The sequence below is a fragment of the Hypomesus transpacificus genome, chromosome 23, assembly GCF_021917145.1.
Source record: "Hypomesus transpacificus isolate Combined female chromosome 23, fHypTra1, whole genome shotgun sequence".
NCBI classification, from domain to species: Eukaryota; Metazoa; Chordata; class Actinopteri; order Osmeriformes; family Osmeridae; genus Hypomesus; species Hypomesus transpacificus.
Genome location: NC_061082.1, coordinates 4,705,345 through 4,729,696, shown reverse-complemented (window position 1 = coordinate 4,729,696; position 24,352 = coordinate 4,705,345). Strand labels below are relative to the sequence as shown.

The following is a 24,352-nucleotide window of genomic DNA, read 5'->3' as shown; positions in this document are numbered from 1 at the left end:
ACTAGCGTGTGAAAACTAGTAGTTTTACAGGCCAGAATACGCTAGTTTTCATTTAGTCTACTTTACCATGGTCGGAATAATTTATATGTAGTGTATACATGTTTATGAGTTTCATTCGGTTAATATTATTTTAAACATTTACCTCGACTGAAGGATTTCCGTGAGCATGTAAAAAATATGTATCGCTGCAAGCGCAGTGTGGCTTGAAACGTGTGACCTTTAATTTGACAATGGGATTCATTTTTGTCTCAGGTCGAAGCCTGTTATTATTCGGTGAAGTGTGAGGTGAGAGCGTGAGAAAAATGTGTGACAGTCGGCTGCTACGGTTACATGCCTGTAAAAGGGGAAGAACTAATTAGACAAACCGGTCTCACCTGTTCCTACACTTAATGTTTACTGTAATCTTTGTACAGTAGGGCCTTTTTTCAAGGTAGTCTTTTACATGACTCCTCTTTCTATTTCTATATCCTCTGTCAGTATGTAATTTATTGTTCGTAAATAATTTTTCTCTGCACTCTGCCACCAATGGATAGCCTCCATAATGGTTTGAAACTATGTTTAGTTGATGAATTATGTACGAATTAAGTTCCCCAAACCCTGATTGACTGTCAATAGTTACACAAACCACATGATGTGCTGTCTGACACTTTATACGTGTTTTATACCCTATTCTACCCTATAGGCATATCGTAAGTTGCCTTTTCAAATACACATGCCAAAGTCATCTGTATGCATTAGATGCCAATCTGAATGATTCATGTCTAGCTTCCCAGTGGGTGCATGCAAATATACACACACACACGCACATACACCCAAACAAACACACACACACACACACACAAACACACACACTCAAAGATCAAAGGCAGCCTCCTAGTGAGAAATTCCCTGCAATAAACATTTCAGTACTCCATCTCAAATTCAGACTTTTATAGCCTAGAATTTAAAGTGCAATGATTGCACTTCATCTGCCACACCATGACAATCACTGTCTGCGGGGTAGGGAGGGGAAACAGATTTACAGGAAATGGGAGATGCACCAATTTACCCCAGGGGGTTTGTGGAGTCCTTCTGTGGAGAGAAGTGGCAGGCAGATCCTAGAGGCTTGCAGATCCTAGAGGCTTGCAGATCCTAGAGGCTTGCAGATCCTAGAGGCTTGCAGTTCCTAGAGGCTTGCAGATCCTAGAGGCTTGCAGATCCTAGAGGCTTGCAGATCCTAGAGGCTTGCAGTTCCTAGAGGCTTGCATGTCCTAGAGGCTTGCAGATCCTAGAGGCTTGCAGATCCTAGAGGCTTGCAGATCCTAGAGGCTTGCAGTTCCTAGAGGCTTGCAGATCCTAGAGGCTTGCAGATCCTAGAGGCTTGCAGATCCTAGAGGCTTGCAGTTCCTAGAGGCTTGCATGTCCTAGAGGCTTGCAGATCCTAGAGGCTTGCAGATCCTAGAGGCTTGCAGATCCTAGAGGCTTGCAGTTCCTAGAGGCTTGCAGATCCTAGAGGCTTGCAGATCCTAGAGGCTTGCAGATCCTAGAGGTTTGCAGTTCCTAGAGGCTTGCATGTCCTAGAGGCTTGCAGATCCTAGAGGCTTGCAGATCCTAGAGGCTTGCAGTTCCTAGAGGCTTGCAGATCCTAGAGGCTTGCAGTTCCTAGAGGCTTGCAGATCCTAGAGGCTTGCAGATCCTAGAGGCTTGCAGATCCTAGAGGCTTGCAGATCCTAGAGGCTTGCATGTCCCTCCCCAGCACACATCAACCTCTGGTTCCTGCCACCTCACATCGCTCGCACTATATTTGCTTCTCACTCCCATATATACTTGAGAAAATTGGGTTTTGAAGTGTGTGTGTGTATAAAGGACTAGTTCTGCTCGCCTTCCTAGGAGGAGTGGAGTTGGCATGTCTGGAGTCGAGTGGAAAGCAGCACGTGTTCACCCTTGTCTAGTTGTCGGCGTAAATCACATAATTGTGTGTGTGCGTTTTAATGAGAATAAGTAGGAGCATGTATGTGTGTCAGCATGTTTACAGTAGGTACAGTGCGTGGGCGACGGGGGTGGGTGCCTTCGTAAAAAGGAACTCGCCGAAGGGGATTTGGATGAGCTGTGAGGAGAGTGGTTGAAACAGGGTCATAAAGTAGCAGCAGCTTCACATTGAGCTGCTCCTAGACTCACCGACTTCTGCTAATAAGGGCCGAGGACACAGAAAGGCGCTGTTGTGGTGAGGAATGCCTGACATTTTCACATGTACACAAACAGAGCTGCTATTCTGCCTGCAGCCTTCATGCAACGACACTGTCTGAGGTCTGGAGCTGGGGGGAAGTCATGTCTATACAGTCAAACACTGTTCCTGGCTGTCACAGTCTTGCAGCAGATCATCTAATTGATGCTGGTGGAAGGTACGGCCATGTTTGTTGCTGTTTTTAGGACATTTCTCATTGAATAATTGGATTGGCCAATTTGTGTTGATGTGGGATTTGTAGCTTGTCTCTCATCTTCATCTCAGAAGTGAGAAGAGTCCTCTCTCCTACCCTCCTCCCCCCCCCCCCCCCCCCCCCCCCCCCCCCCCCCCAGGAACACATCGGACAGGGAGGCCAGTTCCTGTAACGGTTAGAATCAATCCTCTTTTTGACAGTCTGGCACCAGTCACGGCATCGAATCATCCCAGCTCTCATCTCCATCCCTCTCATGTCTCCTCCCTCTGACACAGTCCTGGTGGGTCCTGGAGGTTGGGGGCCGAGGGGGGGTCTGGACGGGGGGCACGAGGGGGGGTCTGGACGGGGGGGACGAGGGGGGGTCTGGACGGGGGGGCCGAGGGGTGGTCTGGACGGGGGGGATGAGGGGGGGTCTGGACGGGGGGGCCGAGGGGGGGTCTGGGTTCCTGTCTCCTGTCTGTGCAGCTGGTCTGGGAGCTCGACCCGTCTCTCCTTTCATCTCTGCCTGGCTGACGTACACGTGCTATCTATAACACCTACAGCTTTTTCCACAGGTGCAAGTAGCTTGATGCAAACACACACGCTCACTAACAAGCTGAAAACCCTCTCATAGTCCACACACACACACACCAAGTGTAACTCCATCGGAAATAATTGGTCACAATGTCAGTATTAAACATAAGTTATGACTCCATCTGCCATTTTAATTAAAGAATTCCATTAAATATTAACAAGTGAAAAATAACAGCAAAAAATTAAGCACTTAGGTCAGACATGGGGTTTAAATTTATGACGATGCACTTATACCTCCCTCTTCTCAATGTATCTAATGCATTTATGGTCCAAGTCATAATGCTTCCATTCCAATCCAGCTCTGTCACACTACAGAGTGTGTGCTGGTGCGTTTAGCGCCTACATCTTTTATGGTTTACGTTGTAAACCCAGAGTTCAGACGTGGTCATTGATTACAGGTCAGGTTTTCGCAGGCTGGTTTTCGGTTGACTGTTTTTGATTGGCTGGAAGCCATAGATAAATGTTGACACAGCCTAAACTTGTGAAAGCAACAAACATCATATGTTCAGGGTCCAAATACAAAATACTCAAAGGTTTGATAAAGGTCAAGGCCACAAATTAGAACTAATACTAGGATAATAATAGTTTAAAAAGTCCCAATAATTTCAAAAAGCAGCTCTTACAAATCCAATTTGAAGAGTTTTGCAGTGTTCCAGTTTGATCGTTCAGTGAGAGCCCTTTTAGAACAATCTGTTACAGCTCTTCAAATGTCTGCGAGACACAATCATGTGGAAAAGTTTTCCTTTTGTTCAGAAATAAGTTGTTTTCCGGGTTTACCATCAAACTACCGCTGTGAAGCCAAGCCGGGTGATGTGAATTGAGAAACAATACACAAAGGTGACAAAATAATGGGTTTTCTTTGACAGGGGAAAAGCGAGTATCATGGGGTTGTCAAACAGTCTCTGGCTGGCTACTGTTCCAATACCCCCAGGAGGGGGGGACGGCTGCTGTGGGCGACATCACCACTCCCCTTCACTTGTTCATGGACACAATGCCAACACAACACTGTAGACAACAGACTCTCTGTGTGTCTGTGACTGTGCATCTGTGAGTCTGTCAGTCTGTTGTGTTTGAGTGATCGAGGGAGAGAAAAGGTTGTCTCCAAAAAGTGTGCATATAAAAAGCTTGGTGTGTGTGTGTGTGTCTGTGAGTGAGTATGGTATGTGTGTGTGTGTGTGTGTGAGTGAGTATGGTATGTGTATGTGTGTGTCTGTGAGTGAGTATGGTATGTGTGTGTGTGTGTCTGTGAGTGAGTATGGTATGTGTGTGTGTGTGTCTGTGAGTGAGTATGGTATGTGTGAGTGTGTGTGTGTGTGTGTGTGTGTGTGTGTGTAAGCATATGTCTGCTGACAGCTGCCCGGCACACAAAACAGGCAGAGGAAGGAGGCTGGAATGTAAACAGCTTTGATGTCTTTGAGTTCCTCCATTCTTCCTCTGGTCTGCTCAGGGAGTACAGGGTGGGGTGGACTGAGGGATCCCTTCCTCTCTCATCTGCCCCTGAAGAGCGATTATCCATGCCCCAAATGGCCCCTTGAACTCCAAAATGTCCACCTAAGACAAGAGAACGCTGTTATTAAAATTCCAGGGGTTTTCCCGAACGTACCACCTCCACGGACACTATTTTAGGGGTCACTGCCACCCCAGGACAAACTGTCAAATATGAGTGATGTTGAAACAAAAAAAGTGAAAAGTTGTACATTGGTCTGTCTGTGTCTGGAATACAAATACAGGGTTTGGAATAACAGTGACTATAGTATTTCTGAACAGACAGCTGTCTTTCAAGACATGCCAGATTTCTAAGAGCCCAATTTGTACAAAGGCAAACATAAAAGTTTTATGTTAATTCTACATGTTACACTTACTTCTTGGTTAAGTCATGAATTTACTGTCAATTTTCTGAATTAAGGTTTGATTAACAATTGACTGTTCATTTTCTTTTTGCGCATTGCAAGCCAAAGTCATACTTTGTAAAGCTTTGTTAACAAACTGTTTTATAGAATTTTCAATGCAAAATCATTGTGACTCATTGTTACTGTACCCTCTCTGTACATTTTAAAAACCCTGCTTAAGGAAGCAAATAAAACGATATTGAATGGATTATAAAAAGGTCTAGATCACAGCTACTCACAGGTTCTGGGTCACAATGGAGTTTCTCTCTTGTATAAGACTGAGCTGGTGGGGCCTTCGAACTGCAGCTTGATGGCCTGCTTCAGGTTGAGCTGTGGGTCCATAGTGGTCATGGCAACCATGGCATCCTCCAGTAAGGCACTGGAAGGTGACATGTCAGAGTTCAAGCTGAAGGGAGGAGAACAGCCGCTCTTCTGCGGCTCGTCCCAGGCCTCGCCCTGGTGTGGGTTCTGGAGCTGGAAGGGGTAACCCAGCGGAGGGCTTTCCCTGATCTTGGAGGCCCTCACTGGCCCATCGTGTCCAGGCATCACCCCTAGAGAGGCCATGACTGAGTTCCACTTGCCTCCTCCGAACTGAGCCCTTTCCTCCTTGATGAAAGTGCCGGTTTGAGGCTTCGGCTTGTTGGGATAGTCGAAGCACGGCAGGAAGCTTTTCTGGAGCGCGTCGGAGTTCTTGTCGGGCTGGTGAACCAAGGCACTGACGGTGCAGTGGCTGGGGGGAGGGCTGGCCTTGGGGGCCTGAGTCCTCCGGCTGCTGCCGTGAAGGCTTCCGGCGGCGGAGCCCGGAGGAGGGAGGGTGGAGGGCCGACTCCGGCTGCGGCGCAGTGAGTGCTGCTGAATCTGCTGGGTGAAGCTCACGCTGTCCGCTGGGACCGTCTGCACCGTGGCCTGGGAGTGTCTGGTGGAGGTGGAGGTCTGGGAGCTTTGGATGGAGTGGAAGCGCTCGGTGGAGGAGCCCGGGGAGGACGCTGAGGACAGGGAGGCACCCGCTCCTCCTCCGTTCTGCGCGGACGCTGCCGTGCCCGGGTCGCCTCCGTTACTCCCCGATCCGGCTGAGGGCCGTGTCTTTGCGGCGGGCCGTTGCGGCGAAGGCAGGGGGCCCGTGAACGGCTTGGCGCCGTAACTCTCCAGCAGCCGTACGATAGTGTAATTTCCCCGCTTTCCTGCCACTTTGACGGGACTGCGTCCGTAATTGTCGACGTGGTCCGGGTTGGCTCCACGCTCCAGCAGCATGGCGACGATGTTGGCGTGGCCTTCCTGCGCCGCGATCGATAGTGCCGTGGCGGCTTGGCGCCGGCAGGCCAGATCCACGTCGGTCCCACGGGTCTCCAGGAGCAGGCGGCCCACCTCCGCATGCCCCCTCCAGGCGACCGAGTGCAGGGGGGTCCGGCCCTCCGTGTCCTGGGCGTTGGGGTCGGCCCCACGCCTCAGAAGCAGCCCCACGGCGTCCACGTCGCCCTGCCAGGAGGCGGCGTGCAGAGCCGAGCGGCCCTCGGCGTCCCGGGACTCCAGGGGAACCCCGCCTTTCTCCATGAGCAGGGCCGCCATGTCCAGACGGTTCTCCAACACCAGCAGGTAGAGGAGAGGACGTCCTTCTGCGTCTCGCACGTCCGTGTCGGTTCCCCGCCTCATCAGCAGCTCCGACACCTCCGCGTGGCCCTCCAGAGCCGCCGCGCTCAGGGCGGAGTGTCCGTCGTACGCCCGATGGTCGATGGGCGAGCGGCGATCCAGGAGGAGCCTGGCTGTGCCGCAGTGGCCCTCCTGCGCCGCCAGGATGAGTGGCGTGCGTCCCTCCATGTCCATCTCGCCCACCCTCGCCGTGCTCCCCCGCTCCGTCAGCGCGGCGCACACCGCCCGGTGGCCCTCGCAGGCCGCAGCGTGCAGCGGCGTCCAGCCCATATCGTCTTTGTGGTTCTCGTCCAGCCCTCGATCCAGCAGGGCGCACACCACCTCCAGGCTCCCGCGTGCCGCCGCCAGGCTGAGCGCCGTCCGTCCCTCCCCGTCGATGCCGTCCACGGCCGCCCCCCAGAACAGGATACGCCCCACGGTGGCGGCGTGACCCATGGCGGCGGCGGCTAGCAGCGGGGTCACGGCGGCGGCGTGGGGTCCGGCGCTCTCGTCCACGTCCGCCCCCGCCTCCAGGAGCAGCTCCACCACCTCCTCGTGGCCCTCGTAGGCCGCCAGCAGAAGAGGAGTCATGCTGTCGCGGTCCCTGTGACCCGGGTTTGCCCCACGCTCCAACAGCAAGCTCGCCACCTCCCCGTAACCTTTGACCCCGGCGGCCGTGGGCACGCAGAGTGCGGCCACCGACAGGGCGGTGCGGCCGTCATCGTCCGCCAGGCGTACGTCCGCCCCGTGGTCCAGCAGGATCTCCACCGCCTCCCGGTGACCCATGTAGGCGGCCGCGATCAGCGGCGTGCGGCCCTCGCGGTCCGCCACGTCCACCTGCGCCCCGTAATCCAGCAGCGTTAGCAGGATCTCCTCGTGGCCTCCCCACGCCGCCGCCCTGAGCGCGGTGCGGCCCTCCACGTCACACCCGTCCACGTTGGCCCCCGCGTCCAGCAGGAGGTGCACCGCCTCGGCGTGGCCGCCCCACGCCGCCGAGCGCAGCGCCGTCCAACCCTCGCTGTCCGCGTGCTCCAGCACCCTGATCGTCGTCTTCAGGTCCTGGTCCCGGGCCCAGTCCAGGACGACCGTCAGGGCCTGGACGTGGCCCTGCCGGGCAACCAGGGTCAGGGGCGTCTGCCCCTGGTGGTCACTAATCAACGGGTCCGCCCCCCTGGACAGCAGCAGACGGACCACGTCTGCCGAGCCGGCGTGCGCCGCGCTGGCTAGGAGCGTCCGTCCGTCCAGGGGGTCGGTCCTGTTGGCACTGACCCCGCTGTCCAGCAACACCCTCACAGAGTCCTGCCTCTCCAGAGCCCTTCGCACGATGGTGCCCCCTCCTCCCGCGCAGTGTATGCCCACACTGGGGCTGCCGTCCGGGGTACACGAGGGAGGAAACACCCCACTTTTCATCAGCAGCTGGAGGACGTCTTGTCGGACTAGGACGGGGGGTACGGCAGCAGGGGAGGGGATGCCAAGCCTAGGGGAAATAGGGTGCTCCCTCGGGATAACGTTGGGAGCGAGAGGGGGCACTCCTGTCCACAGCATCCACAAAGCTAAGAGACAAGTGTTGTCCTTATGCATTCCTGAGTTAATGAGGTGAGTTCCTAGTTGGCAGGTGTCCTCTGTGTTCAGGGACTGGCTCCTCAGAGTGAGAGCCATGGCCAGCATGGTGTGACCCTCTGCTACACTACACAAGTATTTCTGAGTACAGTACTTGACGTCCGTCAGCCACTGTGCGAAGCTAGCGTGGAACAGCAGCTTACTTCCCCTTGGGCCGTCGATGAGGAGCGTAGAGAGGGTCTGGAGCTTCCTGTGGAAGTCCTGAATGCTGAGGGAGGTGTCCTGGCTCCAGACTGCCGTGAAGAGCTGTTGGGAAGTGATGGGGCGTGCGGAAGCCAGCAGGGCGTTGAGGAGGGGGCGTACCTGGAGGAACAGCCCCCGGGGGAACAGCCTCTGGCACAGCCAGAGGTAGAGGCCATTTAGAGTCCCCGGGATGTCGCGGATTTCCCTGAGGCCTACCAGGGCCCCCGCCACGCCGTCCAGGACGCGCTCCAGAAACAGGAAACAGCCGCCGCTCTTGATGTGCAGTAGGTTAAGCATGTCGGCCGTCTCGGGAGTGAGCTGGCGTCGCAGGGAGCCCTCTTGGTCCAGCCGCCGCAGGATGTACTGCTGCACGTCGCGGACCGGAGGAGGTTTACGGAGGTCGTCCAGGCACAGTTTGCGAAAACCTGGCGGGGAAAGAAAAGGGAAATGTGAGAGGGGAGGATAGGCACGGCAGAGTGTTTTAAGAATCCCTGCTTTATATTTTTGTGTTATGTAAAAAATACAAAAAACATAACATTTGCTGCAAGCGGTACTGGTGACTGTATCTGATGTCTTCCCTGCCACCCATTGCATTAGACTGCACTGGAGGATTATAATTGTCTGTGTAAACCCACTGAGTTTTATTTGGTATCTTTCTAAATAGTCTTTTTTTAATTAAAAAGAGAAGTAACCTTTCCCCCAATACTGAAAGTAATAAGTGAAAAGATAAAAAGGAAAATATCTTAATTAAGTTTTTGGAGTACCTTGAAAACACAATTATATTAACAGGGGGAAACAAACTGCCTGAACAATTTTGATATCCACAAAACACATCAATAGCACATTTTTCCATACAGTACAGATAAGATAATGCTCTCCGGGGATGAAATGGTGTAACCATGTTTCATGTTTGTAATAAACAGCTCTGCAGAATAACACCGTCGGCCAAAAACCCAGGAGGTGGACGAACGCCAGCAGAAATACCACCGTTTCACACCGAGACGCAAAAACGATGTCGTAAAATATGACCTGATCACAGATGTACCTGAGAACATCTTGCAGACGGCTTTGTTCTGGCGCCGTACAGAGCACACCAGGAGCAGCCAGCTAGGGAGGAGGTGCTGATAGGAGGCCAGGAGCTCCGCCACAGAGCCCACCTTCCCAGGAGCCTCCGCGCTGACGGCCCCATCCCCACAACCACAGTCCAGGGCATCCACCACCACGAACACGGTCTGGGCCGGAGGAGGGAGGTCCAACAAGGGCCCCAGCACCGCCCTGGGGAGAGAGAGCAGGGTTAGGAGGGTAGAGGCAGGGTCCTGGGGAGAGAGAGCAGGGTTAGGATGGTAGAGGCAGGGTCCTGGGGAGAGAGAGCAGGGTTAGGATGGTAGAGGCAGGGTCCTGGGGAGAGAGAGCAGGGTTAGGAGGGTAGAGGCAGGGTCCTGGGGAGAGAGAGCAGGGTTAGGAGGGTAGAGGCAGGGTCCTGGGGAGAGAGAGCAGGGTTAGGAGGGTAGAGGCAGGGTCCTGGGGAGAGAGAGCAGGGTTAGGAGGGTAGAGGCAGGGATGGGGAGAGAGAGCAGGGTTAGGAGGGTAGAGGCAGGGTCCTGGGGAGAGAGAGCAGGGTTAGGAGGGTAGAGGCAGGGTCCTGGGGAGAGAGAGCAGGGTTAGGAAGGTAGAGGCAGGGTCCTGGGGAGAGAGAGCAGGGTTAGGAGGGTAGAGGTAAGGTCCTGGGGAGAGAGAGCAGGGTTAGGAGGGTAGAGGTAGGGTCCTGGGGAGAGAGAGCAGGGTTAGGAGGGTAGAGGCAGGGTCCTGGGGACAAAGAGAAGAAGAAGGAAGGAGGCTGAGAGCAAAGAGGGACAACAGATACAAAGAGTGACAAACTAGGAGAGAATAAGTTGGTGTGTGCTGACCGGAATGTTGCCGGTGTTTTGCGTCATGTATGGGAAAAGGATTCGCTGTGGAGGAGGCAGACTTAATTACATCAGTCCCTGTCTGAACAGTGCAAGAGTTTGACTGACAAGGCTGGTGATGAAATGCACACAAAAAAGGCAACGCGGTATTGCCGTTTAGCCGAATGTGTCATGACTGTGAAATGTGTGACTGAATAGGTGAGTTATTCCTCTAGATATTACTGCCCCGTTCACCGGAGTGCGGCTGTTTGAACCCATCCTGCTCAAACAAGCCTTTCCAACCCCCAGAGCTCTACACCTTCTCTCCTCCTCTCTCCTCTCACAGAATAGGCTGGAGTGGTGTGATTGACTGGTGACTCAGGTCTAAAGAAGGTTTGGGATTTCCTGTTCCTCCCTAGGTACACAGACACACACAGTACGGAAGCTCTCTCTCACACACACACACACACACGCACACCCACATACAGTGTTGAGCACCATTACACAGCACAGCAAAAATGAAAGTAGCAGAAAAATAGAGGAAAGGTGGTAACACAGTTGATAAACTCAACCAATCAGAGACACGGAGGCTTTCCCTAATCAATATAATGATCCTAATCACAATTCTAAAAAGTGTTTCCCCCTGATTCTCTTTTCTCTATCAGGGATGACATGTGACTGATTTCTCAGTGCCTGCTTTGTACACACAGCCAATCAAAACAAATGTCAACCATTGCAGGATTTATTTACATGAAATCCATTCGCATGAATGAGATTGTTTCTTCTGCTGTGTTTCAGCATTCTGTTTCACATATACTGGAGTTCACACAGGGCCAGTCCTGTTGCTGCCTGTAGGTTAAGATATCTGAAAAGAAAATCTAACAAAGTATAGCTAACACATCTTTCGCAACATGAAATCTGAGAGTTTACAGACAGATTAAGCCTGTTTATCATCGTGCATGTTTGTGTTTAGAACAAAACATGGAAGGCTTCTCTTTTACTCAATTCAAACTTTAAAAGGCAAAACTTCACAGAGGAAACAAATATGTAGTCATTATATTTCACATGCCTCTGGACTCATTAATTACTCAAGACCGCTTTTAAAACAACACCCTTGTCTTGGGCTTCATGTAAAAGCACTAAGTGCACTTTAAGAGTGGATTCAAACCTCCAGTCTGGGCCGTGGTCCAGAGCGTGTCTAGGTGCTGGGCTTATCACTTGTGTTGTGTGCTTTGGTAATGAGACAGACTGGACACACCCTGCCTGCTCACACGCTCCGAGCGTTAAGAAGGGGGTGAAGGGCCCTGTCATTGACTCACCGTGCCTCCTGCCCCATCCTGTCCTCGTGAGCCTAGCCGCATGTACACTTTGACCTTTGAACCCCCGCCTACACACAGGGCTCTACTGTAATTGGACGCGGATGTGGAGAACGGCACTACGGAACAAATTTGCCTCCACAGTCATAATCTCGATCCAAGCAATTCATATATTTACGATCGCACTTAAAGTTTGCAGAGAATGGTCCTGTGGTTTTAGAAACTGACGCCCGTGTGCGATGGCCTCTCCTGAGTGGACGACAGCGAGGGGGGCCAGACTTATTTTAAGTCCTCAGAGGAAGCATCCTTTGAGCCGTTGTGCGTACCCCCCTACAATAAACAACCCTTGTTAAACGTGGATGATAGTGTTTACCAACGTTAATGACTCTCTGTCTACAGCCATCTGTTTATAGCTGCGGAGCCCTCTGTACGGCCCTTTCAACGCCGGCTCCAAACTAATGTTTCATCTGTGTGTTGACCACTGTTCACACGGCAGTGTCTCAACCGCAACCACTTTCCCCCACTGCGGCTGAAACCACACAGCTCCCAGCTAGAGGGCCGGCTGGAGGACCATGTGGAATGTAGCCTTGTATTTCACACCAGGGATTAGCAAACACAGAAGGGGAGTGTGAGGGTCTACAACGCTTCGCAGAGTAAACACAACAAGAGTGAGAGAGAGAGAGGGGGAGAGAGAGAGACAGAGAGAAGGAGAGAAAGAGGGAGAGAGACAGAGAGAGGGAGGGAGAGAGAGACAGAGACAGAGAGAGAGGGACCTTGTGAGACCAGCGACTTCGCTGAATGGTACGGAGTCGGCCGCCGGACGCATTTTTCACGTCTTTGTCCTTTTCTCTCCTCTCGCGCTCTGAAAGGGCCGTGTCGTAAATAGCATTGTGGCGTTCAATCAGACTGGAGGCCTATTGTAAGTGTGCTGAATGGCTTGTATTATAAGGGGAGAAATAAATAAATATAGAAGCCAAGGAAATGGGACAATCGCTGGCTTTTTCCTGTATGTGGCCGTCCTGGCTGTCTTTGTTGGTCTGAGAGCCACATGGGCTTGAAGTGTGTTGAATAGAGCGGATATAAAATCTGTTAATCGATTAGTGCTGACTCCAAACACCTGGAGACTAACAAGGCTGCTTTGATGACAGCCGTACGAATCTGTTGCCAGGTCTCTGCTCAAGCACATCTGTTTGCATCGACCGCTGTGTCGGGTGAGAGCAACTGTTCCCCCCGCCGTGTGACAGCACTACCTCTGAGGTGTATTCATCTGTCTATCACGCCTCATCACTAAGCACCACGGTAAAAACAACCCTGAAAATCGCTTCACTGAAAGCCGGTTCCACCAAAAGCACTCAGGATGAAAAAAGAATGAAAGAAGAGAGTACGGTAGAAAGCCAGCGAATAGGCACAAACCTTTTAAAGGTGTCGTCGGGGTCCCTCTGGTAGTGCAGGGGCTCCAGAGCTGAAGCCAGGCCGGGGTGCCCCAGGGCATCCCTATAGGCCGGAGGGAGGAGCGGCGAGGCCCGGAGCTGCTCCACTAGCCCCAGGACGAACCTCCACAACGCCACGCTCTGCTGGTCCTCCCACTGGCAGAAGTGGGAGGCCAGGCAGCGGGACGCCAACCCGGCCCCGCGACCCGCCTCCGATGTGGGCCACACAGCCTCGGTGCACAGGGCTGTCTTCCCAGCACCGGGGCCCCCGGTCAGCAGCACCCCCGGGGGGCGGCCAGGGGTCGAGCGGCTGTCCAGGCAGTGCCGGAGCTTGTCCAGGGCCCATTCCCTGCAGTAGAAGCGCCGCCCCCGGAGCAGGCTGGTGCTGCCACCTCCACTCATCGGGCCCTCGCTCAGCGACCACTGGGACAAGACAACACGCCAGAGCCCGGGGCGCCGCTGCCCATGCTCCGCCCCAACGCCTCCGTCTTACGATCCAACGTTTTGTGTTTTGTTTTTCGGCGACTTCGGATGACCCGCAGCCCTGGAGACGAGAGTGTGCTCTCCTTGATCGTGAAACCCGGGAACTGCTGAGTCGTGCTCCTCTTAGAGTTGCTGTTTCTCCAGGTGTCCAATCAGAGCCTCGGGGTCAGGGGTTTGTCCGAGGGTGAGAGGTTATGGAGGCTCGTCTCTCTACTCACACAGGTGCTTCCAGTCAGCTAGAGTGCCTCTGTCATCTTGACCTTGTCCTCGGGTTAGACATACCGCACAAAAGAGCAGGTCCACGAGTTGAGCTGCCACACGCCTACTGACTCATACACACTGCCGACACCACAGCCTGAGAAGGAGAGAGAGAGAGAGAGAGAGAGAGAGAGAGCGAGGCGGTTTAGAGATGCCTACAGATAATAAACTGCTTGTTTTATCTCTCTCCTTACTCCCTGCATCCCAAAACTCTAAGTGATTCTTGCTCGTTTCTCTCTTCCAGTTTGCCTTTAAGTTTCTTCCTTCTCACAGTCCCTCCGTTCTGTCCAAATGGAATTCCCTCCTCTTTCACACTCCCTCCCTCCCTCCCTCTCAGCTGCTCTCCGGTTTTTCTCGTCCTCCTTTCCTCCTCCCCTCGATTTCTTAGCATGTCAGGACATGCACTACAGCAGAGAGGCATTTAAACTGAGAGAGAGAGAGAGAGAGTGAGAGAGAGAGGCAGCAATACTGCGTGTGAGATAGAGAGAGAGCGTGAGAGAGAAAACATATGGAGTGTAAGGGATTCAAAACAGAAGGTTTGAGAAGGAGGGTCTGGAGTCAAAGACAAAATGTTTGGAATCAAAGTTCATCCACAAAAGCATGCCACAAACGAGGCTTTGGCGCTTGTTCTTTGGGACCTGGTATAAAAGTGTGTATGAGCTGACCTGTTTAAATATGCTTAATGGTGTCATTACCAACCAGATGTGCTAAACCTGTGCCTAGCATTACTGCATGGTGGGGCAAAGCTGCAGAACCCAAGGCTATTTCTCAGCTGCTGACGAAGGCACTTGCTCACCGTGTAGCATAAAAAGAGGCTGACTGTGCTGTAATTTCGTCTACTAAAAGCAAATCGGTTCGAGCCGTTTGAACAAGCGTGCGCAAGACGCAATAGAGTGATCGAGTGATTTCACACAGTCGGCTATTCAAGCTGACACCTTGGACTTATCTGTGCCATTTGTGGAAAGGTTAACTGGTAGGTGACAGGCTGTAAATTATCCCCATGTATCACTTGCCCTTCTATCCATCAAACTAAATCAATCGATAAAAGACACGTTGCCAATCAAGTATTGAAACGCAGAGTTGGGGCCGAGGGACTCTGGAGTGAATACCGCAAGTTTTTGGGATTACTGAAAAGAGGCTTCTGAAGAGCCGAGACTGATAGTCGCCCGACATTCTTGTCGTTTCTCTTGCCCTTTACACGACCCTGCTATTTCTAGTGTCCGTTTCTCTCTGGCGTGTTAACGACAGCACACTCCTGTTCAACTGAGGTAGGTTAAAGGATGGACACCACAAATAGATTTCGGCTGAATACGTCTCGCTTATCTCATTTACATATTTGTGATCCACCTCAGATATTTCGAGCCAAAAACCGTGCATCTCATGTTTACTGTCTTTGACACCAGTATAGTAATACATGTCACAAGCTACTCATTTTAAGATACATTATTTTTAAACTGATTTACCTATACTATAAAAATGTATTGGTCTCAAGCGAAAGTTGCGCCTACGGTACTATCGGAGGGAAATATCCCAGCTTGCATTGAATTTCACAGGCGGGCTACAGGTGCTGCATCAAGTGCTGACATAGCGATGGCCAGAACAGTTAAAACGAACTGCAACAATACGCTACAATGTTAGAAATCCTAATTAAAAGGTGAAAACTTGGAAAGAAAATGTGAGTACCTTAATAATAGGCTTGCTTCTCGGAACCGTCGAGACAATCTATTGTATTGAAGCGCATGGAGAAGCAGTTCCGTACACCTTCCTCGGTTTTTCCGAAACATTCCACGAGCGTTCGGTTAAATGACGCTCTACATTTGTCTTGAATTAGGCTATAGGCTGTTTCAAAAAGTAGGCTACGTGCATGCTATAACATATTCCTTCGCCCTCTTCGACATCCTTAGTCGTATATTATAGTGTCATAGATACGTACAACAGTTCCCCCTGTTGAAAAGAAAGCTGCTGGACAACTCAAACACAAGTAGCCTATTTCCCTGTATTGTTTGGGAGAATACCAACTGTCAATTTAAATGACCATATTCGTGAAGTAACAAAATGCGTTTTTGTTTGTCTCGTATATTTTCAGGTGTGTTTAGATGCCCCCGTGCGTGCGGGTTCATGGCATCCACGGATCTGCCCTCCTCCAGGCTCTTTAACTGCCAAAACCATTTTAAAATACCCAGATTATGTCACACAAGGAAATCCTCTGTTTTTTTCTGTCCGTGTGAGAGAGACAGGATGTCAGGCATGAATAGAAAGATCCGTGGAATGGAAAGATTACCCTCAGTCTTCCTACACCAACAAAGGCAAACACACAAATTATTGGGGGTATTGTGAGTTCCAAATAGGCTACACTTAAACCAACAATTACCTCAATATATAATGTATACGGTACCTACCTAGACGATTTGCACTTCCAACCAGTTATATGTTGTGTTTTAGTGTTGTGCCTTAACATTTATTTATGTATTTATACATCTATGATTCATCAACAACAGCTCTGCCAGAGAAATAGATGTAGGAGCAGTTCACATTAAGTCTTTGCTCATTTGCATAGTGTCCATTTGAGCAGTCCGATATATTTTTATGTATCTGCCTTGGGTCTTGTTCCAGCCTGTTGATGTGAACATGTTCTGGAGTGAGCTTGGGTATTTTAGAAGGATGATTTTAAGGATTTTTGACAATGAATGCGATGGTGTTCAAGGAGAGCTCAAGGTTGGCTTTCGTCCTCCATAAAACATTTTGATGGCATACAAATTCTGTTTGTTATATTAAACTTTTTTTCATTTTTTACAGAAAATCTGAACTCTTTAGGATATCTTAACCTTGCCTTCAAAGCTCCCTCGTTTTCGTGGACGAAGGAACAGTCATGAGATGGATGAAGCATATACTGTGAAAAGTGTGATACTGTATGTTAAATAATGTTTGCATTATATCACAGATGAAAAAGAAAGAGCTTTGAACCTGTGGGCTTGGTCATGCAAATATGAAGGAGATAAGGATCTTAAACTGCATATCAGGTCAGTTGTGAATGTTTTCTGTTGCCTCGCAGGTCATGGCCTCTACATATTGATTGTGTGCTGCTTATGAAAACGTATAGAAAAAAAGATTAACTCAGCCCATAGTTGTGTCTCACTAGGATACTCCTATTTAGATTTGAACAGTGCATCGTTATGTTCTGTATAATCTTGTTGTTATCCCAACTGCCAAATTCTTTATATTTAATTTTTTATTCCAAATCCCCTTTGTATTAGCTAGACTTTGTACCTTTTGTATAGTTAAACCACATATTTACGTTTTCAGTTTTAAAATTCCTATTTGTTTAATGTATGCACCTTCCTGCCAAAGTAAATTCCTTGTCTGTGCAAACTGTCATGGCGATTAAAACCCTTTCTGATTCTGATTCTGAATGGGAAAACTGTAACATACAGTAATAGTTTGAATGACTTGACGATACATTATGCACATCAAATGCAAATGTATGAGTTTACCAAAATAGTTGCAACATGCCCCACTGTCCATGCTGCGACAGTGGGGCCGAATCTTCTATGTCAGCTTTCATCCATACTTGACTCTTTATGTCACGGTCACCTTGAAAGATGCACACTGTGTTGCAGAGCTGGTAACCATGGGAGCACTCTCCTCCACTGGAGTCAGACCTGGAAGAGGAAGGGTTTGACTTTCAAACTGGAGCTGAATCTGAGGCGATGACCTCAGTCTCTGGGACAAGACGTGACGCTCCGGAAACTGATCCAATCAAGTCTTTCAATGGTTCTTTTTCACCCTTTTATGTTTTTGCCGTTCATCAGCAAAGTTATTTAAAAGCGGTCATGACGCAACTATCCTTACCTTCTCCCCCGAGTCCACCCACCGACCCTTTCAAACAAAAAACACTCGATTCCCGTTCAGATAACCTCTGACACGAGGAGCCCCTCTTGTCAGTGATCCAAGGCTCCACCCAGACCCCCGACCACAAGCCTGAGCCTTAACTCGGGTATAAAGGTTCATCTCCCTGTCAGCACACCCTGTATCCAGCTCTGCTCTCCAGGCCTCCTAGACCCAGAGACCCATCTACCATGCTGCTCCTCCAGACTCTGTGTTTGGGCCTGACCTGGGCTCTCTGCCTCGCTGCTCCGTAAGTAGACACATCCCCCCCCTGATGCAGTCAATGACGTCTCCTTTAACAGTTCTCTGCTCTCGCTCTCGCTAGCTTTCCTCGTTATTTTTCTCTGGCTCAGTGGTAGAGAATATGTGCAGATCGAAAGTTTGCAAGGTCAAGAATCTCTACTTAAGTGGATAAAAGCATATTCTGGATGAATACGTTCTTTATCACAATTGGAACATTCTCATGGGTCCGTTTACAGACTGTGTGTATGAACATACATGTACATGTAGTTATGTAGAGCCAATCATCATTTGTTTGGCATTGGAGTCAAGTCTATTGACTCTTCAAGACTATGGACTGTCAACACTGCACTGTGTCCTGGTTAATCAGACCAGGATATTGATTGCTCATGTTCTCTCGACAAACATGCCAACATGTTTAAAGCGCAGAATCATTCTGTGCACAGTTGTATGCATCTTATCTTGTCAACTCTTCATGACTCACAGTACATGAACAGATAACTGGGTAGTATTTCACATCAAAACACAAAGCAGGGAACATAACAGTTTTTCTATCAAAATTATCTCATGACTTGTACAGATCATTGCAGAACCTTGTTTAGGTTATGTTTTGTAATGATGTTCATCATATTTTGTTTCCCTTAGCAACCATGACCTTTCCAGGCAAGGTAAGACCTGGTGAAACCATTTACCCATGATAAAAAACGGTAAAGCTAATCATCATAAGAAAATTATAATTTTGCATGGTTACATGAATGCGGTTAATGGGATTGTATATGGTTACATGAATATGGTTAGCTGGATTGTATATGGTTACATGAATATGTATATGGATTGTATTTGGGGGCAAGGTGTCTGATCAAGCTAGATTTGTGCAGAATATCTGCGTTGTCATTACATGACCACAAGAGGGCGGTATTGTCCCACTCATGGCCACAAGGACACAGATCATTGATCATTCGACAATAGAGGAGGAGGCATCTACTTTGTTCAGTGTGTTTGAAGACCACAGGAGGGTGTATGGTGTTATGTTTGTGTGGTTTTGTTCTGGGCAGTTCGTGAGGTGCTCCCCAGTGGCCAGGTGGACCGATGTAAAGGGATCGAGTTTGACGCCATCGCCCCAGACGCCAAGGGAATCACCTTCTTCTATAAGGGTAACGCAAGCGCCTTCAGCTTAGTGTTGTTCATTCTGAATCAGTCACAAGCCTCACTTTATTTCTGAAAATCAACACAAAAATGAAAGTACTATCAAAAAGAAACATTGAATTAAAACGCATACCAACGTGTATGTGTTTGGGACTGGGACACCACATCACAAACCCATGTGTTTACATTTACATTTAGTAATTTAGCAGACACTCTTATCCAGAGCGACTTACAGTAAGTTCAGGGACATTCCCCGAGGCAAGTAAGGTGAAGTGCCTTGCCCAGGGACACAACATCAAATTGCACGGCCGGGAATCGAACCGGCAACCTTCTGATTAAAAACCCAATTCCCTACCCGCTCAGCTCATCCGACCCCCAGTCAGTTTGTGGCTCGTTGTAATGCTTCCTGGTCTGGACCATGTGACCGGCAGGTAAGCACATGTGGACGGGCTTCCACGGCCCCTCAGAGCTCCTCAGCTCCTCCTACAAGGAGCTGGAGCAGCACCCCCTGCTGGGCGACATCGACGCTGCCCTCTGCCTGCATCACGCCGACGATGCCGACCATAAGCACGTCTTCTTCTTCCTGGTACGATGACCTCACTTCCTGTTTATTCCGCACTCCTTTCTCAAGCCATCAGTGCTCTAACCTGTTACATCTCATCATGTGACCTTTGGTTATCAGTGAAAGCATAGAAGATCAAATGATTAGATGATTACATGATGGAAAAAAACGATTCTGCACATTCCCAGTGAATGGTGACAGGTTGCTGCTGTACAGTTGGTGTAATGATTAAACTGCCTTCACACCCCCCTCCTCTCTGTGACCCCTAACCACTACCACCCCCCTCCTCTCTGTGACCCCTAACCACTACCACCCCCCCTCCTCTCTGTGACCCCTAACCACTACCACCCCCCTCCTCTCTGTGACCCCTAACCACTACCACCCCCCTCCTCTCTGTGACCCCTAACCACTACCACCCCCCTCCTCTCTGTGACCCCTAACCACTACCACCCCCCTCCTCTCTGTGACCCCCCCCCCCCCCCCCCCCCCCCCCCCCCCAGGATGACAAGGTGTTCAGCTACCACGACCACACCCTCGAGGAGGGCTTTCCCAAGGACATCTCCCAGGTGTTCCCAGGGATCCCCAGCCACCTGGACGCGGCCGTGGAGTGCCCCAAAGGAGAGTGTGTCCGGGACTCTGTCATCTTCTTCAAAGGTGAATAAAAGACTGTGTTTGTTTAGCACACACTTTTATCCAAAGCAACGTCCGGGGGGTAGGAATCGGTAGTCTCCTCTGTCTATGTTGTCGCTCAGTAGATATGGAAGAAGAAATTAACTTTCAATGGAAACGTTTTACTATTCAATGTGTTTTTTTGGGGGGTCCCATTTCAGTCAGCCCTGTGTGCTTTCCCCAGGTTCTGAGGTGTTCCACTACGACACGTACACCAAGAAGGTCAAGACCAGCCAGTGGACTCATTTCCCAAACTGCACCTCCGCCCTGCGCTGGTTAGACCACTACTACTGTTTCCATGGACACCAGTTCACCAAGTTCCACCCTGTCACTGGGTCTGTGACGGGGACCTACCCCAAGGATGCCCGCGACTTCTTCATGAAGTGCCCCAACTTTGGTGATTTTATAAATACTATATGAGAGAGAAATATATATACAAAATCCTAGCTTCCTGTTGGTCGCTGTGCTGGTGTGTAACAGTGTCCTGTCCTGCTGCAGGTCGCCTTAGTAACCACACAGAGAGGGAGCGCTGTAGTCACGTCCACCTGGACGCCATCGCCTCCGACGGCCTGGAGAGAGCGCTCGCTTTCAGAGGTCAGTGCAACCCCTGTGTGTGTGTGTGTGTGTGTGTGTGTGTGTGTGTGTGTGAGTGTGTGTGTGTAGTCTCACACTTCCATGAATTACCTGTCACAAAACAAACCTGTGTGTGTGTGTATGTATTTGTGTGTATGGTCACCTACCATTAACTACTTCCATTAACTGCCAACCTGTCCTCCCTGCTTGCTCCTGGTCTAGGTGACTACTTCCTGCGGGAGGATGAGAGGACTGGTGATGGCTGGCATGCATTCCCTATAGCTGAGTACTTTAAGGAAGTAAAGAGCGACCTGGAAGCTGTGTTTTCCTACGCCAGCCAGCTGTACCTCATCAAAGTGAGCAAAGTTCAATAGTGGCAAAATGCACTCAATATTGCATTCACTGCTAAATCTCTACTAAATGAATCTCTGACACGAGGGACAAATTATTATTATTATTCAGAAGGCCTACATCGTAAATATTTGCACTGTAAGTGCTAGCCAATCAGAATCTATTTTTACCTGCTTTTTGAAAGCAGCTTGCTAATATAGCTGACTGCATGCTACTGTTCTGAGCTTACGACATGCCATCTTCAAGTTTCTTCAAACAGCATGTTGACTACATGCTTTAAAGATTTGGGCCAGATGTTGTTACCTATCGTATCGTCATATTGTAATCTGTGGGGGTCAGGTGGCTGAGGGGTTAGGGAGTTGGGCTATTAATCAGAAGGTTGTTGGTTCGATTCCCAGCTGTGCCAAATGACGTTGTGTCCTTGGGCAAGGCACTTCACCCTACTTGCCTCGGGGAGAATGTCCCTGTACTTGCTGTAAGTCGCTCTGGATAAGAGCGTCTTACAGTAAGTGGCTAAATGACCAAATGTAATGGGATGTAATCTGTGTGCCGCGCTCTGATGACAGGGTGAGCAGGTGTTCCTCTACTCGTCTGGAGAGAAGTACGAGCTGGTGGAGGGTTACCCTAAACCCCTGAAGGAGGTGTTGGGCATCGAGGGACCGCTGGACGCTGCCTTCGTCTGTGGAGAGTATTCACTTCTGCATGTGGTTAAAGGTACGTTTACTTTACATCCGTTTATATGTCAAGAAACATAATGTCTGAAGAGCGCTATTATGTGTGTTAAACTTAAACTCATTATATAAGTTGTAGTGCAGCAGAATGTGACACCTTCTGGAATCCCCTTTTACTTGTCATGGGCAGAGTAAAAAAAAAAAAAACTGTTAAAGAGGATCGCGGGGAGATTGAAGGGCAAAACTGTCACCGTCACCTAATGATCTCTCTTGTCTGTCCACCTGCAGGCCAGCAGATGTTTGACATCGAGCTGACAGCTGTTCCCAGGGCGGTGGTTAAGGAGGCCAAGCTGCCCTTCGCCAAGCTAGATGCTGCCATGTGTGGCCCTGATGGCATCAAAGTGTTCGTTGGCGCCGAGTACTTTCAGTACGCCACCCCTATGCTGTTAGCCTACAGCCGGATCAGACCTGAGCCACACAAGATGTCCCTGGACATGTTCGGCTGTGACCACTAGAGGGCGCTAATGATTCGCAAACGTTGGTCGGGTGCTGTGGTGAATAAGAATAATCTTGCAGTTATTTTATTTTTTGTTTATTATTTTTTTCAACAAGGGAATACAGAGTTATACAAGAAAATAATGAGGCTTCAGTTTGTAATTAAACATAGTCATTTATCTATACATCAATGGCTTTTTTTAACAACATAGATGTCCTTAACAGCTATACATTTAGTCATTGAGCAGACGAACTTATCCAGAGCCACTTACAGTAAGTACAGGGACATTCCCCCCGAGGCAAGTAAGGTGAAGTGCCTTGCCCAAGAACACGACGTCATATTGTTCGGCCCGGGGGATCGAACTAGCAACCTTCTGATTACTAGCCCGATTCCCTAACCGCACAGCCATCTGACTCCATGCTCTGCAGGTCCTCAGCATTGCACAGTCAACAACGTTGGACCTAGAATGAGAACGTGAGCAATAGTAATGAGTCCTGTAAAGGACTGAACAGTGCCTGTTTAATTGGTATGGTTTTGCATCATTTGTCAATTTTTCAATGTCATTGTCAAACTACAACAGATACTACCTCCATCTATCCATTTTACATCATGTGTTTAATATGCAATGACAACACAGTTTACACACATTTGTTTTTGAATGTTTACTCTCATGAATATCGCTGTCGCAAAGTCGAATACATTAAAGGTTTTCAGTTCCTTCAAATAAAACCTTTAATACTTTCATGCCTCTAACCAATTTCAGACTTGGACCAATTGCTAGAGTTTAGTATTAAAGGTTGGTGATTTAAAGGCAGGGTAGGCAAGGTGCGCAAAGCTAGCTATTTTAGCTTATTTTTGACACAATTCAAACCAAACGAGCATTGAGTGGAGGGGCAGAGTGCGTGCAGGTATGGAGGTAGACAGACAGACAGGTAGCCCATCGAATCAATAGTCAGGGTACCCTTTAATGATTGATCGTGTCTATTACAGTATTGTGACGCCCACAGATGTTGGAATGATTTTATATTACCGTCAAACCTTTTGATGTATTGTTTAGCACTTTCGGCAAATATGACAAAAAGTGCTTCTCAACAACATTGCTTACCTTGCCTTTAAGCCTATACAGTGGAAATGCCTTGTATCGTCACCATTTGAGTGGACTGGAGTCCTCAGGGAAAGTCTGGTCAGAAGACCAGTGATATAAAACTAGTGTAGAGTATGTGGGGCCGTCCTCACACAAACACACATGAAGACTTTTGATTGTTATTTTTTAAACCTCTCGAAACCTTTGTTTTTAAAAAAAGAATCCACACACAGTAAAAGGAGAGGACTTTCAGATCTGAACTGCACATTTTAAGGATCAGAAACAATCGCTAGCAAAAGCAGTTATACCACAATCGTCCACAGGCTCGAAGCGCATGACAACTCATAAAAAAGTCTAATCGTGTTGATTTTATTGAATTTCTTGTGGGACACTGACTCAGCCAATCATATCTCAAGGGGCGTGGTCATCATGGGGATCTGGTGATGTCCATAGTTTATAGCCAAGTTGCAGGTTAGGCAGTAATGACTTTGCTACCTAAATGTAGTAAATGGTCCCGTATCCAGCTGAAGTTCAGCATTTGTGACAGCATTTGTGTTTCAGCAGTTCACATTGTGTTCACGCAATGTGATAAACCAAATTAATCTAACCTGTGTAATTGAACTCCAAAATAAGCTACAGTACAAACAGCCTTTATGGGGTGTGTACAATGTCAACTCTGTGTTGAGATGTTTTTTCTGTATAACAACATAAAACAAACATATTCTACGAATGGCTCATATTCAGGCAGACACCAGTGCATGGATTATGACCACTCGTTTGACTGAACGCTCTTTGATAACTGTCTGGCAAGTGTAAGTGATGTTACCTGAGCTTGAACTTGGGTCCACAGAGCCGCAGAAAAACCTCCTGGTCATTGACTCACTTTACGTGGAAGTCAGTTACACGTAAGACTCGAATTTCGGTCTAGGCATGTAGACATTTAAAACACTGACATTAATCTTTGGCGACAAATGAACACCACTCATAGACAACA

General features: G+C 49.3%; 2 protein-coding genes across 6 annotated transcripts; one reads left to right on the top strand and one right to left on the bottom strand.

Annotated features, from left to right (window-relative positions):
- Positions 1 to 4,250: 4,250 nt before the first annotated feature.
- Positions 4,251 to 15,630, bottom strand: ankrd50l (ankyrin repeat domain 50-like). Its single transcript, XM_047046462.1, has 5 exons — positions 15,365 to 15,630; positions 12,924 to 13,778; positions 9,354 to 9,583; positions 5,119 to 8,733; positions 4,251 to 4,541 (listed from the first exon to the last, which is right to left on the bottom strand). The coding sequence occupies exons 2-4, from the start codon at positions 13,340 to 13,342 to the stop codon at positions 5,129 to 5,131; spliced, it is 4,254 nt and encodes a 1,417-aa protein (XP_046902418.1). The 5' UTR covers positions 13,343 to 13,778; positions 15,365 to 15,630; the 3' UTR covers positions 4,251 to 4,541; positions 5,119 to 5,128.
- LOC124485143 (hemopexin-like) lies at positions 14,158 to 23,718 on the top strand. Of its 5 annotated transcripts, none has more exons than XM_047046513.1 (12): positions 14,158 to 14,330; positions 16,623 to 16,701; positions 17,299 to 17,816; positions 18,452 to 18,474; positions 18,862 to 18,960; positions 19,384 to 19,538; positions 20,015 to 20,168; positions 20,368 to 20,580; positions 20,682 to 20,777; positions 20,979 to 21,112; positions 21,674 to 21,821; positions 22,067 to 23,718. In XM_047046513.1, the coding sequence occupies exons 3-12, from the start codon at positions 17,758 to 17,760 to the stop codon at positions 22,291 to 22,293; spliced, it is 1,308 nt and encodes a 435-aa protein (XP_046902469.1). In that variant the 5' UTR covers positions 14,158 to 14,330; positions 16,623 to 16,701; positions 17,299 to 17,757; the 3' UTR covers positions 22,294 to 23,718. The 5 variants fall into 5 exon arrangements, with proteins under 5 accessions (XP_046902469.1, XP_046902467.1, XP_046902466.1 ...); XM_047046511.1 differs by having other exon boundaries at positions 14,158 to 14,654; XM_047046510.1 differs by having other exon boundaries at positions 14,158 to 14,949.
- Positions 23,719 to 24,352: the final 634 nt, after the last annotated feature.

Coding starts and splice junctions, on each gene's coding strand:
- ankrd50l (XM_047046462.1), bottom strand. CDS start 13,342: ATGAGTGGAGGTGGCAGCACCAGCCTGCTCCGGGGGCGGCGCTTCTAC. Junction 9,584..12,923: donor CCCGACGACACCTTTAAAAG/GTTTGTGCCTAT, acceptor CTCTCTCCCCAG/GGCGGTGCTGGGGCCCTTGT. Junction 8,734..9,353: donor CGTCTGCAAGATGTTCTCAG/GTACATCTGTGA, acceptor TTTCCCCGCCAG/GTTTTCGCAAACTGTGCCTG.
- LOC124485143 (XM_047046513.1), top strand. CDS start 17,758: ATGCTGCTCCTCCAGACTCTGTGTTTGGGCCTGACCTGGGCTCTCTGC. Junction 20,169..20,367: donor CTCTGTCATCTTCTTCAAAG/GTGAATAAAAGA, acceptor TGCTTTCCCCAG/GTTCTGAGGTGTTCCACTAC. Junction 21,822..22,066: donor ACTTCTGCATGTGGTTAAAG/GTACGTTTACTT, acceptor GTCCACCTGCAG/GCCAGCAGATGTTTGACATC.